Source organism: Anolis carolinensis, chromosome 6, assembly GCF_035594765.1.
Source record: "Anolis carolinensis isolate JA03-04 chromosome 6, rAnoCar3.1.pri, whole genome shotgun sequence".
Taxonomy (NCBI): domain Eukaryota; kingdom Metazoa; phylum Chordata; class Lepidosauria; order Squamata; family Dactyloidae; genus Anolis; species Anolis carolinensis.
In genome coordinates this window covers 83187038-83201982 of record NC_085846.1, presented here as the reverse complement: position 1 = coordinate 83201982, position 14945 = coordinate 83187038, and the positions used below count along the sequence as shown (strand labels likewise).

The window sequence follows — 14945 nt, the reverse complement described above, 5'->3', positions numbered from 1 at the left end:
TAAGTTCACCCAGGCCCGGTGCAACGTGGACGCCGTTGAAGCGGCGGCGTCGGGCGCACGTCAGGGGGGGCGCTGTCGATGCCTCTACGGCGCCCCTCTGTACATTTACCAAGGGAGGCGGCGGCGGCGGCGGGGACCATCGCCTCCCTCCTCGGCGAAGAGCAAGGCCTGAAATGAGGCCTGAAATGGTTCCTGCCGCCGCTGCCGCCTCCCTCCTCGGCGAACGCGGAAGACCTATCTGGGGCCTAGCTATTCTCGCGAGGTGGGCGAGGTGGGCCAAAGGCCCGGCCTAGGGACACCCGGTTTCCCTAATCCCCGGGCCGAGGCCCTCCTCAGCAGCACGCTGGAGGTGACCTGCCAGGGCTGGCTGCACGATCTGCAGCTCCAGTGCGCTGCACCGCCGCCCCCACGTGAGGGAAGGAGGAGCAGGTAGGGAAAGAACAGTCTGAGAGAGAGAGGAGTTGGGCAGAAAGTTGACGAACTCGGGTGCACTCTCAGGTAGCGCGCTCTCAGGAGGGGAAGGGAAAGAAAGAGAATGGGGCGTCTAGGCGGCAGGAGCACGCACAGGCGCAGCCTCACCCCCAGCTGGCCTCCCAGCTGTGTTTTGCTTCCCTCTTTGGGTTTTCCTTCAGCCAAGTCCACTCTTCACCTCCCTTCTCGCCCTCACTGCCGGGACAGATAACCCAAACCGAGCCGACTCTTCCAGGACTGGGGCCCTTCCACTTCCACACAGCCCCATATCCCAGAATATCAAGGCTCGGAAACACCTCAGGGAGACTAGAATGAAGGCATGGAGCCCACTTGGCCCAGGCACAATGATAGGGAGATGAGAGAGGGAGAGGGATGATAGAGAGGGAGAGCGAGAAAGAATCCCTTAATGCGATTCTATAGCACTGAACCTGGCAGATAACGCGGTGTCGAGCTGCATCGATGCAGCCTTCATTTCCCCTCCGTGCTGCTTAGCCCTGTGAGAGAGAGGGAGAGAGATAAAGGGGTTGTTGGTGGTGGGGAGGAAAAGGGAAAGAGGAGAGGGAGGGCTGGCCCAAGCCTCTGAGGGACTGAGGGGAGTAGTGTGTGTGTGTGTGTGTGTGTGTGTGAGTGAAGGAAGGAAGGAGGAAAGAAATTGCCACCATTAGAGCCTCTACTGCATTAGAGCCTCCCTTCAGTTCCCATATCCTCTTCCGAGGGTGATCCGTGGTTTTTTGGGGGTTTTTTTTGGGGGGGGGGGGGGCAGCCTTTGGCGGGAGTTTCTCTAGCGTGCCCAATGTGCTTCAACATCTGGAAACACCCTCGCTGGATCTACACTTCCCTATATGCCAGCATCAGATCCCAGATTATATAAATCTACACTGCCAGATAATCTGGGATATAGGGCATGTAGATCCACTCCTAGAACTGGGGGTGGGGTAACTCTTGGAGGCTCGAGAGAGGGGGGATTGACAGAGAGGAAGGATGGCAGCACAGCGGCAAAGTTACTGTGACTTTTGTTTGAAGGAGCACTCGGTAGCTGGGCTGCTGTGAGTTATCCAGGCTGTATGGCCATATTCCAGAAGCATTATTTCCTGACGTTTCGCCACATCTATGGCAGGCATCCTCAAAGGTTGTGAGGTCTGTTGGAAACTAGGCAAGTGGGGTTGATATATCTGTAGAAGGTCCAGGGTGGGAGAAAGAACTTTTTTCTGTTTGAGGCAAGTGTGAATGTTGCAATTGGCTACCTTGATTAGCACTGAATGGCCTTTCAGCTTCAAGGTCTGGCTGCTTCCTGCCTGGGGAATCCTTTGTTGGGATGTGTTAGCTGGCCCTGATTTATTAATGTATGGAAGTCCTCTGTTTTCTGAGTAGTGTTCTTAATTTACTGTCCTGATTTCTCAACCAGAGAAGTCAGCCATAGCAGAGAATTTGATGAATCAACCTGGACACAGCATATTATTTGAGAACACAGGAATGCTGGACCACTCTAACAATCACCATGGCCGACTACACAGAGAAACCACTGAAATCCACAAACATGTGGACAATTTCAATAGAAAGGAAGAATCCATGAAAATGAACAAAATCTGGCTACCAGTATTAAAAAAAACCTCTAAAATGAGGACAGTAAATAAAGAACAACACTCAGTAGACAGGGGAATTCCAGACATGAAACTATGAGGGCCAGCTAATACCTCCCAAAAAGGATTCCCCCAGGAGTAAGCAGCCAGACCTTGAAGCTGCAAGGCTATTCAATGCTAATCAATGTGGCCAATTGCAACAGTCACACTTGCCTCCAACAGACAAAGAGTTCTTTCACCCACCCTGGACCTTCCACAGATATATAAACCCCACTGGCATAGTTTCCAACAGACCTCACAACCTCTGAGGATGCCTACCATAGATGTGGGCGAAATGTCAAAAGAATGCCTCTGGAACACGGTCATACAGGCTCCCTACCTATCTATCTACCTTGCTACATATTCTCCACATTGTGTGTATGTCTATGTATATATAAGAGATACACACACACATGAAGGAACCATATGTGCTATATATCAGGGGTCCCCAAACTAAGGCCCGGGGGCCCTCCAAGGTCATTTACCTGGCCCCCGCCCTCAGTTTTATAATATATTTTTATATCATTTTAATAATATATTGTATTTACATATAATATTGATAATAATATTATAATGTTATACAATATACTAATACCATATAATAATATTAATTATGTTATATATTACATATAATATTACAGTATAGTGATATAGTTCAATATAGTAATATATAATGCTAATATTGTGCTATGCTAATAATATAATATATTGTATGTACATACAGCTTCTCTGAGTCCACTTCAGGGTGAGAAGGGTGGGATATAAATGTAATAAATAAATGTAGTAAATGAATAATTAAATAATTTTAGACTTAGGCTCGCCCAAAGTCTGAAATGTCTTGAAGGCACACAACAACAACAATCCTAATTCACTTGACTATCTTATTGGCCAGAAGCAGGCCCACACTTCCCATTGAAATCCTGATAGGTTTATGCTGGTTACAATTGTTTTCATGTTTAAATATTGTATTGTTCTTTCATGGTTGTTGTTTTGCACTACAAATAAGACATGTGCAGTGTGCATAGGAATTTGTCCGTGTTTTTTTCCAAATGATAATTCGGCCCCTCCACAGTCTGAAGGACTGAAGTTTGAGGACCCCTGCTATATATATATATATATATATATATATATATATATATATATATATATATTCTATTCACTTCTATCTTTTATTTTTCAGTGCTCTTCCAAACAGTCATATAACCCAGAATATCAAAGCAGAATAACCCACAATATCTTGCTTTGAACTGGGTTATCTGAGTCCACACTGCCCTATATCCCTGTTCAATGTTTGGTGCTAAATTCGCAAATATAGTAATTCCTACATAACATTACCATGTATTGAACTGCTTTTTCTGTTGATTTGTTGTAAAACATGATGTTTTGGTTCTTAATTTGTAAAATCATAATGTAATTTGATGTTTAATAGGCTTTACCTTAATCCCTCCTTATTATCCAACATTTTCGCTTATCCAACGCTTTTATTCTTTAGTGATTGGTTTTGGGGGGGGGGGCACCAAAATTCTGTTCGCCTACACTTGAAAAATACCTAGGGCCGGCCCTGAGTTCACCTTAGGCGCACCCTAAGTTGGAAATAACTTCAAGACACATACCAACTGAGATAACACAAATGATTGGAAAATATTTAATTACGTAAGATGACACATCAAGCAAAACCTGATACTCAAGTCATAGATTTGTTGTTGACTGCTCTCATATTGATTTTGACTTATGATGACCCTATGAATGAGAGATCTCCAGATCACTCTGTCCTTAGTAGTTCTCCTCAGATTTTGGAGATTCAGGTCTGTAGCTTCCTTGATTGAGTCCACCCACCTGTAATATGGTCTTTCTCTTTCTATATTGCCTTCTACCTTAGATGGGACATCGATGTGAAGGAATGCAAGATCCAAGGCTTAGCATAAACTTTTGCTCCTCTTGTTTCATTTGTTCACTTAATCTTAACTGATGAAGAGTCCTGCAGAACTCAAAAGCCTGCCAAATATTTTTGTGTGTATTAAATGTATAATTTTATTAACCTTGTTTTGAGAATCTTGATGTGGCGGAGGATGAGCTACTATAAACTCATCCTGTGTAAGAAATACAGTTTTTAAAAAACCACTTAGGCCAATACTCACTACCAGATAATAATCACCATCATAATAATAGTATAGAACTTAAAATATTAGGTTCAAATTATTTTCCTCTACATTATTTTATGAAGCAGGAGAAAGGTAAAATAATTGTTATTCAGTTTTACTAATAAGGTATGTGTAATGTGTAAAGTAGAGTAGTAAAATTTCTGGAAGATGAAATGTCAACAGTTATTAGAAAAAATAGAGACCTTATGATCCTATATCTTCATACTTAGTGATAACTTATCTTGGTCTTATTTATATTTGCATAGCCTTGCTTAGATGAATTGTTGTGTCTAATGCCAAAAAATTAAATATAACTTGAGGAGTTGGAAAAGAATAGCAAGGAATGATTACTTTAGTACACTCAAGATATTAAATCATATTCATATACTTCCAGTGGAGAAGTGTGGTGCAAAAGCTATTGAACCGTTCGGATGTTGATATTCTTTTTCTTATGTTTTAGTGACTCTTATGCTTTAGTGGCCTGAAGTGCATGAGGATTGTCATTCCTCTTTGCAAGTACTCTTAGGACTTCTTAAACACACAATAGACTTCATATAATTACATTTTTTTTATTTTGCATACATTGCTTCCACATACCTGACAATACTCCCATCCCCACATGTTTTTTTTTTTTCAATTGATGAGACATCAACTATACAGAGTCAAGCTGAGATCAGAATATAGTATGGGAATAAATGAGTATAATAAGAATATTGAGTGACCCTCAAGTGCTTGTTTTAGAACAAAAGCTTTATAATGGAAACCATCTTTTGAAGGCAGGGATGTTTTAACCCTGGTCTCTTATTTTTTTGTTGCAATTCCACAATAATTCTCTACAAAGGAAATTAATCCAAGCTCTTTTAGTGATTTGCTTCTTCGTCATTGGATTCGCTTCTCATAGAGTTTTTTAAACTGCCGAACCTGAAGAAGATTGGAATATGGGGCGGGAGGGCAATAAAAGGGAAAGGAAGGAAGGAAATGAAGAATGGATTAGCTACAACAAAGGCTATTGATATGACTCAGATGGACACAAGGATCTTGCGTGATACCGTGTTTCCCCGAAAATAAGACAGTCTTATATTAATTTTTTCTCCCAAAAATGTGCTAGGTCTTATTTTCAGGGGATGTCTTATTTTTCCATGAAGAAGAATTCACATTTATTGTTGAGCAAAAAAATTAACGTTTATTATATACTTTACAGTAGCTGTCATCACAAACCAGCATAACCAGACAAGCTGTGAATCCTATCAAGAATTTCTTGTTACTACCATTATTCCCATGTACAACAATCTATGGTACATACATTTACTGATCCTGCATGCTCTGATGTTCTGTTTTGCGGGCATGCTTCCAAACAAAAACTTTGCTAGGTCTTACTTTTGGGGGAGGCCTTATATTTAGCAATTCAGCAAAACTTCTACTACGTCTTATTTTTTGGGGATGTCTTATTTTCGGGGAAACAGGATATGTAATCCATGCTACAAATTAACCAGGTCTTCAAGTATTCCAGGTGAACACTATTCCAGGTGAATACTAAAACCCCATCAAGAACCCCCTTTCACTCCCTCAATACACAAACATCAAAAGAAACTGCTCTCATGGAAGGGAGATCCAATAACAACTGGTTGAGAGAGCCCCACAAAGCCAGTAAATGATGACTTGGTCCATCATTTAATTTTACAGCAAAGGTGGGAAATGTTTGACCTTCTAGAAATTTTGGACTTTAGTTTTCACAATCCCATGTTGTTGGTCATATTGTGTAGGGTTGATGAAAGTTGTAGAGCAAAAGCAGACTTGGAAAATTATCTGGAGGTTTTCTAATATACAGAATATTGTCTACCATCCTTTCTTTGGCTTGTGGAAAGTGAAGCTGGCTGGTAAGAGAATAATATAAAGGTAAGATCCAGTCCCCATTGTGAATTGATCTCAGCTTGAAGGATTCACCAACTGGATCTCAAGAGAAGTCACTTTTCTGTAGTTAATGGAACTGAAATAATAATAATGTCTTTTATTACACCTTTATCCCAAGTCTTCACATGGCCAATAAAAGGATTACTGTCTACTTGGATTGAAATCCCTCAATATCATCTTAACTAACAACATTTCCAGGGAGAATGTAGGTCTGTAACATGATCACAATTTTCCTCCTGTATGATTTTTAACATTTTTGTCTGATGAAGCCAGTGAAGATTTGTATTTTATGATTTGAAGTTGGTCCCCTAAAAGTATCATCACTTTGCTAATAGCAATGAAAGATAAGTTCAAGTGCAAAACTTCCCCAATGATCTAGAATGGACTCCTTGAGGACATCCTGGATGGAAGGGTCATGAATGGGAACAGGTAGCCTGTGCCATATACAAATGATTTATACTTCAAGCTTGCAAAAATATTTCTTTTCTATCCTCCCTTGTTTTTAAAGGCCTTTTCAAGGAAGATTCATTATGGCTAAATCCAGTAAAGATGCCTCATTGTACTTCAAAAATTGTCTCTCTCTCCTCCCTCTTTTCGTCCTTACATCCCATCTATTCCCTTCCCCTTTCTTCCATTTTCAGAGTTTGATGCTGAAGAAGAAAGATACATTTTGTCCAGAAACAGTTATCCTAAACATAGCACAAGTAGAATGAAGTGAAGGAGGAGTAAAGAAGAGCATCAGCAACTCTTCTCAGTCTTCCTCGCCTCCATCCCAAACCAGGTCTGAAGGTGAACATCTACACTAAGAAACTCTCTCTAGATATCTAGGCTTTCCTTGTAATTTAGACTCCCCTCTACACTGCCATATAATCTAGATTATCAAACAGATAACCCACAGTATCTGCTTTGAACTGGGTTATATGAATTTAGACTGCCATATAATCCAGTTCAAAACAGATGTGGATTTTATATGGCAGTGTAGAAGGGGCCTTAGAGTTGTAAATTGTACAGAGCTGTACATTGTGTGTGGAGCCTATACACATTCAAAACAATGTATTGTTATGCACAGGAAGCGTTAGTTTTCTGGATGACAGTTCCCAGAATCCTCAAGCCAGTCCGGCAACTAGTCAAGATGGCTATGGGATTCCAGGAGCTGTATTTAAAAATTCAACTTTTCTCTGCTCTGACTATATCAGCTTGAGTACTGAGGTTAGCTCTCTTCTTGTGAATATCACATAAAATCACTTTGTCATTGGATAATTTGACATATAATCAACACATGTTTTTGAACTATTTACTTATTTTTGTCTTGATCGGAATCTTGGGTCTCTTGAGGAAGGCCGAAGAGAAGCGATCGTCCAAATCTTTGTGGCAAATTGGCAAGAGAACGGGAAAGGCTTTGAACATCGGGAGCTCTCTCAAATCTGTGTGAAAAAGGAAGGACATGCCTCCGAAGTCTTCCCAAAGGTGCCCTTCCAAATCTGAGTGGCAAGTTGGCTGCGGGTTTTATGCTTCTTTCCTCTCTGACTTTTCTGCCAAACCTCAGTGGCAAGTTAACGGCTGCATGTGCCATCTTCTTCATTTCTGGCGTTGTCCTCCTAATGATTTTATTCAGCTCCCAGTCATTCATAGATTCAAGATCCATACTCCTCAGCTTTTCTTCTGTAAGTGCTCCGCCAGCCTAAAAGGGAAAAAAACCAACATGATCTCAAGGTAACTATGAACAAGAAACATGTTGCTAAAGAAGCAAGATGCTGATTAAGGTTTGGACTTGTGGTAATTTAGAAAACCTGCCTTAGGACCAGAGGCGGTCCAACCATAAGGCGAACTAGGCACTTGCCTGTGGCGCCATCGTCCCAGGGGCGCCATCGTCCTGGGAGGAGGGCACCACTCTCCACCTCCTTCTCTTTTGGGCCTTCCGGCGGCCACGCTGGGCCTCCTGGTGCCTGTGCTGGGCTTTCCGGCCGGTGCAGACCCACCTTCGCACCACGGGAGCCCACCTTTGGGGCCTTCAGAGATTGTGAGGTCTGTGGGAACTTGGAAGCTAGGTATGTGGGGTTTATATATCTGTAGAAGGTCCAGGGTGGGAGAAAGAACTTTCCTTTGAAGCAGGTGTGAATGTTGTAATTAATTACCTTGATTAGCATTTAATGGCCCTGTGGCTTCAAGGCCTGTCTTCTTCTTGCCTGGGAGAATCTTTTTTTGGGAGGAGTTAGCTGTCCCTGATTGTTTACTGTCTGGATTTCTTCTGTTTTCAGAGTGTTGTTCTTTATTGTCCTGATTTTAGAGTTTTTTTTAATACTGAGGGCTGTCTGGGTTATCTAAGTCCACACTGCCCTATATCCCTGTTCAATGTTTAGTGCTAAATTCGCAAATATAGTAATTCCTACATAATATTACCATGTATTGAACTGCTTTTTCTATTGATTTGTTGTAAAACATGATGTTTTGGTGCTTAATTTGTAAAATCATAATGTAATTTGATGTTTAATAGGCTTTTCCTTTATCTTTCCTTATTATCCAACGTTTTCGCTTATCCAACGCTTTTATTTTTCAGTGATTGGTTTGGGGGGGGGCGCCAAAATTCTGTTCGCCTACACTTGAAAAATACCTAGGGCCGGCTCTGCTTAGGACCTCATCACATGAAGGTCCTTGATGTGGGGGACAGCAGGAGGATCCATAGGGCAACAGGGCAAACTGTCGCCCAAGCACCCTGCATCTCCTGAACTACCCACTTGCCCATCACATGCTGGAAAGCATACCTTTCTGGCGTGCTCCTACGCAGTCCCCATGATTTCATATCTGAACATGGGTAAGTCTCCCTATGTTTAGATTTCCTCCTTGTAGCACACTTTGCCGACGCAGGCAGCACGAAGCTCTGCTGGAAGTTAATGTGCATCATGTGATGTGATCCTACTGTCTCTGTGTTGGCTGCATGGTTGAAGGGTTCTATGATTGGGAATTTTCCCCATTTGATGAGGTCCTTCATACAAATAAACTGTTACAACATCACTTCAAACATGGGTATTCAACTCTTAGTTTGGAAACAAAAATCTACAATATCTTAGCAATGTTTCCTGTATCTGTTTTAAACTAAGCATTAGGGGATTTTTATTATGTTTTTTGAAGAATCTTAAGATAACAAATATAGTCTTCAGATAACCGGGGCACTTTTTTTGCTCTTCAAACCTGGAACACAATTTACAGGAATAGCTGTGTCTGTGCAAAGATGTATTTTGTCTTGGCCTAAATCCTCAAGAGGCAATATCAGCTTAAGCCAGAGTTGAGAACTGGGTGGCCAAACAAAACTATTTGGAACTTCCCTGCTGTTTCTGATAACCCTTGCACCAAAGAATTGCATATCTGGAAGCCAAGGGAAGAAATACAGTTATACTGTAGTTTGATCCTGAAGAAGAAAGATATACTGCATTTTCCGGCCTATAGGATGACTGGGCGTATAAGATGACTTCCAACCTTTTTAGTTAAAATAGATCATTTGGGATATACTTGCCGTATAAGACTACCCCTCTTCTAACGCTTCTGGAGCATGGCCATACAGCCCAGAAAACTCACAGCAACCCAGTGATTCCGGCCACGAAAGCCTTCGACAACACAACAAACAGAAGACCAGTTCCTCGAGGCTTCTCTCCACCACGGCCTTCTCGCCTAGCTGTACTCTGCTGAGCAATGAGCTTGGAAGAGGAAGCAAAATGAGCTGGCAAAACATCTCTACCTTTTTGGCACATGTACTTTGCACGCCGCCAGCCATCTTTATAGTAACTAACGCAAGGAGGGCTTCCGGTGGGGATGAGTGCTGTCTCCTTTTTTCCTTTTAACTCCGACTCTGAAGGTGGTGGCGGCAGCATGGAGGCCAAGCCTGGCATGACGCTGAACAGAAAGGGGAGCCGGGCAAGGAAGAGGGGCCCCAAGCAGGTCCTGAGCACGATTGCCTGGAGGTGTTTCTCAGCAACTGTAGCTGCAGCCTTCCAGCCATCGTGCTCCGGACCTGCTTGGGGCTCCGTTTTCTTTGCTTGGCTCCCCTTTCTGTTCAGCGCCATGCTGGGCTTGATCTTCATGCTGCCGCCACCATCATCGGAGCTGGAGCTGGAAGGAGAAAAGGAGAGGGCACTCATCCCCGCCGGAAGCCCTCCTTGTGCTGGTTACCATAGAGATGGCTGGCGGCACACGAAGTACAGCACGCCAGAAGGTAGAGACGTTTTGCCGGCTCCTTTTGCTTCCAAGCCCACGGCTCAGCACCCGACATATAAGACAACCCCCAACTTTTAAGAGGATTTTCCTGAATTAAAAAGTCATCTTATACGCCGGAAAATATGTTATATTGTCTAGAAGCAGTCATCCTAAACCTAGCACAAGTAGAATGAACTGTATTTTGGTTTTGCACCCTGAAGAATTACATTCCCATCCCAACTCCTTAGCAAAACAAGAAACAGAGACATAACCTACTCTATCTTGGTGAAACAGTGGAAAGGAAGCTCTAGAAAAGGGATCTGCCTGTCTTCTCTCACATGAAGTATAACCCTCCACATTTGATGGTATTATTGACACAGGACTTCCGTGAAATCCAAAAAAACAATCACAGTAAAAAATAAAGTACAACATTATAAAAACAAACCAGACAACACAGAACACAACAAAATGATACAGTTCATTATAGTTTACTAATTCCTTTTCACTCCTAATCTTATTTCCTCTCTACATTTTTCTTATTTCTTCTCTAGATCTTGTTCTCATGACAGATAAATCATTTTCAAAAGATATCTTGCCAAATGATATCTGACTCATGTTCATTGGATAAATCCTCTATTTGTCACTAATGTGACAGGCACCAAGGAGTTTGTGACATCAACTTTCACTGGCAACAGGGGGTGCATTTAGGCTGCAGAATTAATGCAGTTTGACACCACTTTAACTGCCATGGGTCAATGTTATGGAATTGTGAGGTTTGTAATTTAGTGGGGCACAATCCCTCTTTGACAGAGAAAGCTTGTAAAGCTACAACACCCATGATTCTATCGCAGCTGAAGTGATGTCAAACTGCATCAATTCTGCAGTCTGGATGCACCCATGAATTACTTTCTCACAATTTGACCTTTAAAAATTATTATGTAGACATTGTCCTTCCCTGTGTCTGTTTTTACTTCACCCACACCAGGATTTTCCTGAATTCCGCAGTTGCTGATCCTCTCAGTTGGAAACCGGGGCACATGTGGCAAAGTAATATCACAAGCTAGGAGAGACTGCAGCAGTTTATTTTTTCCTAAGCCTATAGCAAAGATCATGATTCTGCCTCTCCCCTTTTTTGTCTCCTGGTGGGTTCAATACAAACTCCTTTTGCACTCTGAAATCACTTTGTAGCTACTGAAATATGCTAAGGATAAAGGGAGAAAATAGGAGAAAGTGAAAAAAACTGAAATATTTTGAAAGCAGTTGGAAAAATAGGAGAAGAGAGGAGTAATCATGACTGTCCTTGCAAAATTGGGGCAGTTGAAGGCTATGCAATAATATTGAACTCTTGACTTGTACTCTCTCTTTTCCTTTTTCCTGCAATTTGGACATCCCACAAAAAATTGCATGTGGTAGATTTTCACTGAAAACACCATTTTCTGCACAGCAGTTTTTCCCCTCAATAAAATATAATCTTTCTGCATGGAAATGATATTCTGCACATAAAATGTTGTTTTCTGTGCAAAATAACCACATGCAAATTTTGCACAGAATAAAAGTCCAAAATTGTGGCTTTGAAGACTGCATGGATTTCAAGGTCTTTTTCACAGTGGGAAGGCCAGTGTTAAAATATTCATTACTTTCTTTGGAAAAAGATTAGTGACAAATTACATCCCTTGTGTCATATTAGAAAAGATCTTACCTCAATGTAGTTGCGATTATCATCGTAGTATTCTTCGCCTCGATAGTCTTTTATGACTGGATCACCGAGGGAAAGAGTTTTTGAGGTTAAAAACAAGCATGTGGTGAAAGTAAATAAGGCGAATCTGTTTACTGAGATCATTTTCATTTCTCCGAAAATCTAGAAAGCAGAAAAAATGAGCCTCTTTTTATAATATTAGAAAACAAGAAAAATTCTTTTCAGATGGTGTCAGTGGACCCATCCCCTTTCATTAGAAGTTGAACAATAATGGGGAGAATGCAGAGAATTTGTTTTGTAAACCCTGTTTATACCAAGCTCCTTCCTGCGAAACAATGAGGATGACTTTACAAATATTTTCTGTGCTTATTAAAGAGCTTTAATTAGGTTGACCATAATCAAAGGTAATACAAATAACTTGATACTTAATTAATCATCACATTTGAAACCAAAACACCTCATTCTGTTGCTTCCATTAGCCCCAGTCATGATCTGATTTTGGAAATAAAATGTCAATGAATTTTAAAATATGTGAATGTAATTAAAGATGTTTAGGGTAGTTTCTTGAAGTATAAAAGTGAAGACATGCCCTTATGAATCTACTTAGGTGGAATTGTCTATTCTAAAATTCTAAAAAATTGTCAGAAAATAATTCTATGCTCCATTTGTCTCTTCAATTCCATTTTATTCAGGACATACACTTAAATATTTTGCACTGGAATTCATGTCAGGAGTGATTGATTTGCACAAGAAATTTTTGTAAGAATTTTTACTAATGTATAATTTTCTGTGTTTCGCCATATAAATAGAGTTGGAAGGGGCCTCATGAGCTCTCAGGTCCAACCTTCTACTCATCGTAGGATCTCCATCTAGAGCAGTGGTTCTCAACCTGTGGGTCCCCAGGTGTTTTGGCCTACAACTCCCAGAAATCCCAGCCAATTTACCAGCTTTTAGGGTTTCTGGGAGTTGAAGGCCAAAATATCTGGGGACCTACAGGTTGAGAACCACTAATCTAGAATATCCCCACCAGGGTGTCATCCAGCCTCTTTTGGAAGATATTCATAGAAGGAAACTCCACCGCGTCTCTAGGTAATTGCTTTTATTGCCGTACTAGCCTGTCAAGAAGTTCCTTCTAATGTTCAATCAAAGTCTACCATCATGGAACTTAAAACCATTAGGCCTCGGATTTCATCCCATGAGTGATGGGAAAGTGAAGGGAACCATCTTACCCCATTCCCTCCCATCTTTCCCCATCTTCTGGGATGATCAGCCATCCCATGTCCTCATTGTGTCGATGCTCGTCTTTCCCCTGCTTTTCTCCAAGATGAGTTTAGGGCTCCATATCCATGTGCTGGAGAAATGGAGCCCACTAGAAGTGCCCTTATGTCATGTGATGGTCTCCGCAGGACTCAAATTTTAAAGTGTGTAGAAACAGGAAAATTCTGCATGTGATGAGGTCTCTAGTTTTACCCTCTGAGAGAGCAAACTTGTACCCTATTTTTGTGACACCTCTTGGTGTATTTAAAGAGTGCAATAATGTCAGTCTTTTTATTAAGCTGAACATGCCAGTCTCTTTCAATCTTTCCTCATATATAAGTCGAGCATCCCTTATTAGGAATTCTAAAATCTGAAACACTCTTTAAACCCAAAATTGGCCACATGGGTGTCTGAGATAGTGACAACATTGCTTTCTGATGTTCAGTGTATACAAGCTGTGTTTCATGCACAAAATTATTAAAGATATTGTATAAAATTGCCTTCAGGCTATGTTCATCAAATGTATACGAAATTTGAATGAATCACACATTTACAGTAGGCTTGGGTCTCATCTCCAGGATATCTCAAATCTGTACATATATGCAAACAATATGAAAACATCCATAATTCAAAACAGTTCTGGTTTGAAGCATCCTTGTTGACCATGTCTAAACCTGTTCTAGCTTGTCATTATTGAATATGAAATGCCATGATAGTTTCCTTCAAAACTGTACAAAATATGAAAACCATTTTTATTTGAATGTTGAGATTTTTTGCAATCAGTGGGAATTAATGTCCGTCATACTAAGAAACAACATGAACAATTCTGGTCCTATGTGAATTCCGTTGCAATAAATAGAGGTCATGCAGAACTCATAGATGCTGTGATGAACTCTTGGCCTAGTGAAAACATTCTGTCTTATTAAATGGAATGAAAATGTGATCAGCAGTAATGAAAAGAGCAACTTCCGTCTTCTAAGTGAATCAGCCTGTGTGCAGTAAATCATTTGATACCAGCAGAAGAGAATGTTTTAATATTTTTCGTTGCATTTCATATAATAATATAATGATAAATCCTTATTCATTATTAACAATGCACCGTGCAAAAGCGATATGCATTCCATGACTCATGTCACCAATAAGTATCGAAGGATTTCCATAAAGATGAATAATTCATTGCATATTCATTTTGCACCAGTATGTAATGACCTATTTTATGGCTCATTTTGAAATAGCATAATTTTAAAAGGCATAGATTTTTTCATTGAAAAATTGGCCAAGTCATTTCTCATTCATTCAGTGTATTATTATGCAGCATTCTAGCCGAACCATGTGCTGATATTTTCATGGTTGGCAAAATTCTGCTCTGTTTAAAAGTTCAAGGAAGTATTAACAACTCACGTAGTATCTTGGTGCGATATTCTACTTACTCAACAAAAGACAACCTCACATCATTTCTTCCAATAGATTAGACTCCCAGCCTCGGTTCTCCAGGTGTTTCAGACTTTAGTTCCATGAATCTTTGACTATTGATCCTGATGGCTGGGGTTTCTAGCAGATGAAGTCCAAAGCATGTGGTGGTTACCATAACAAGTGAAAGCTCCCAAGCCAAGGATGTGTCATAGTTACTTCATTCTTTGTTACCTCATGCAACACCTTCCA

At 40.9% G+C, this 14945-nt stretch overlaps 1 protein-coding gene and 1 long non-coding RNA gene across 2 annotated transcripts in view; one reads left to right on the top strand and one right to left on the bottom strand.

The window, feature by feature from the left end:
* Positions 1–8653, top strand: part of LOC103279129 (uncharacterized) — a 36539-nt gene extending 27886 nt beyond the window's left edge. Inside the window, exon 3 of the long non-coding RNA XR_001730424.2 lies at positions 6784–8653. This is a non-coding gene — a long non-coding RNA (uncharacterized LOC103279129). The remainder of the gene's footprint in view (positions 1–6783) is intronic.
* Positions 4785–14875, bottom strand: npvf (neuropeptide VF precursor). Its single transcript, XM_008112671.2, has 4 exons — positions 14714–14875; positions 12030–12188; positions 7441–7823; positions 4785–5152 (listed from the first exon to the last, which is right to left on the bottom strand). The coding sequence occupies exons 2-4, from the start codon at positions 12174–12176 to the stop codon at positions 5092–5094; spliced, it is 591 nt and encodes a 196-aa protein (XP_008110878.1). The 5' UTR covers positions 12177–12188; positions 14714–14875; the 3' UTR covers positions 4785–5091.
* Between the last annotated feature and the right edge of the window lie 70 nt (positions 14876–14945).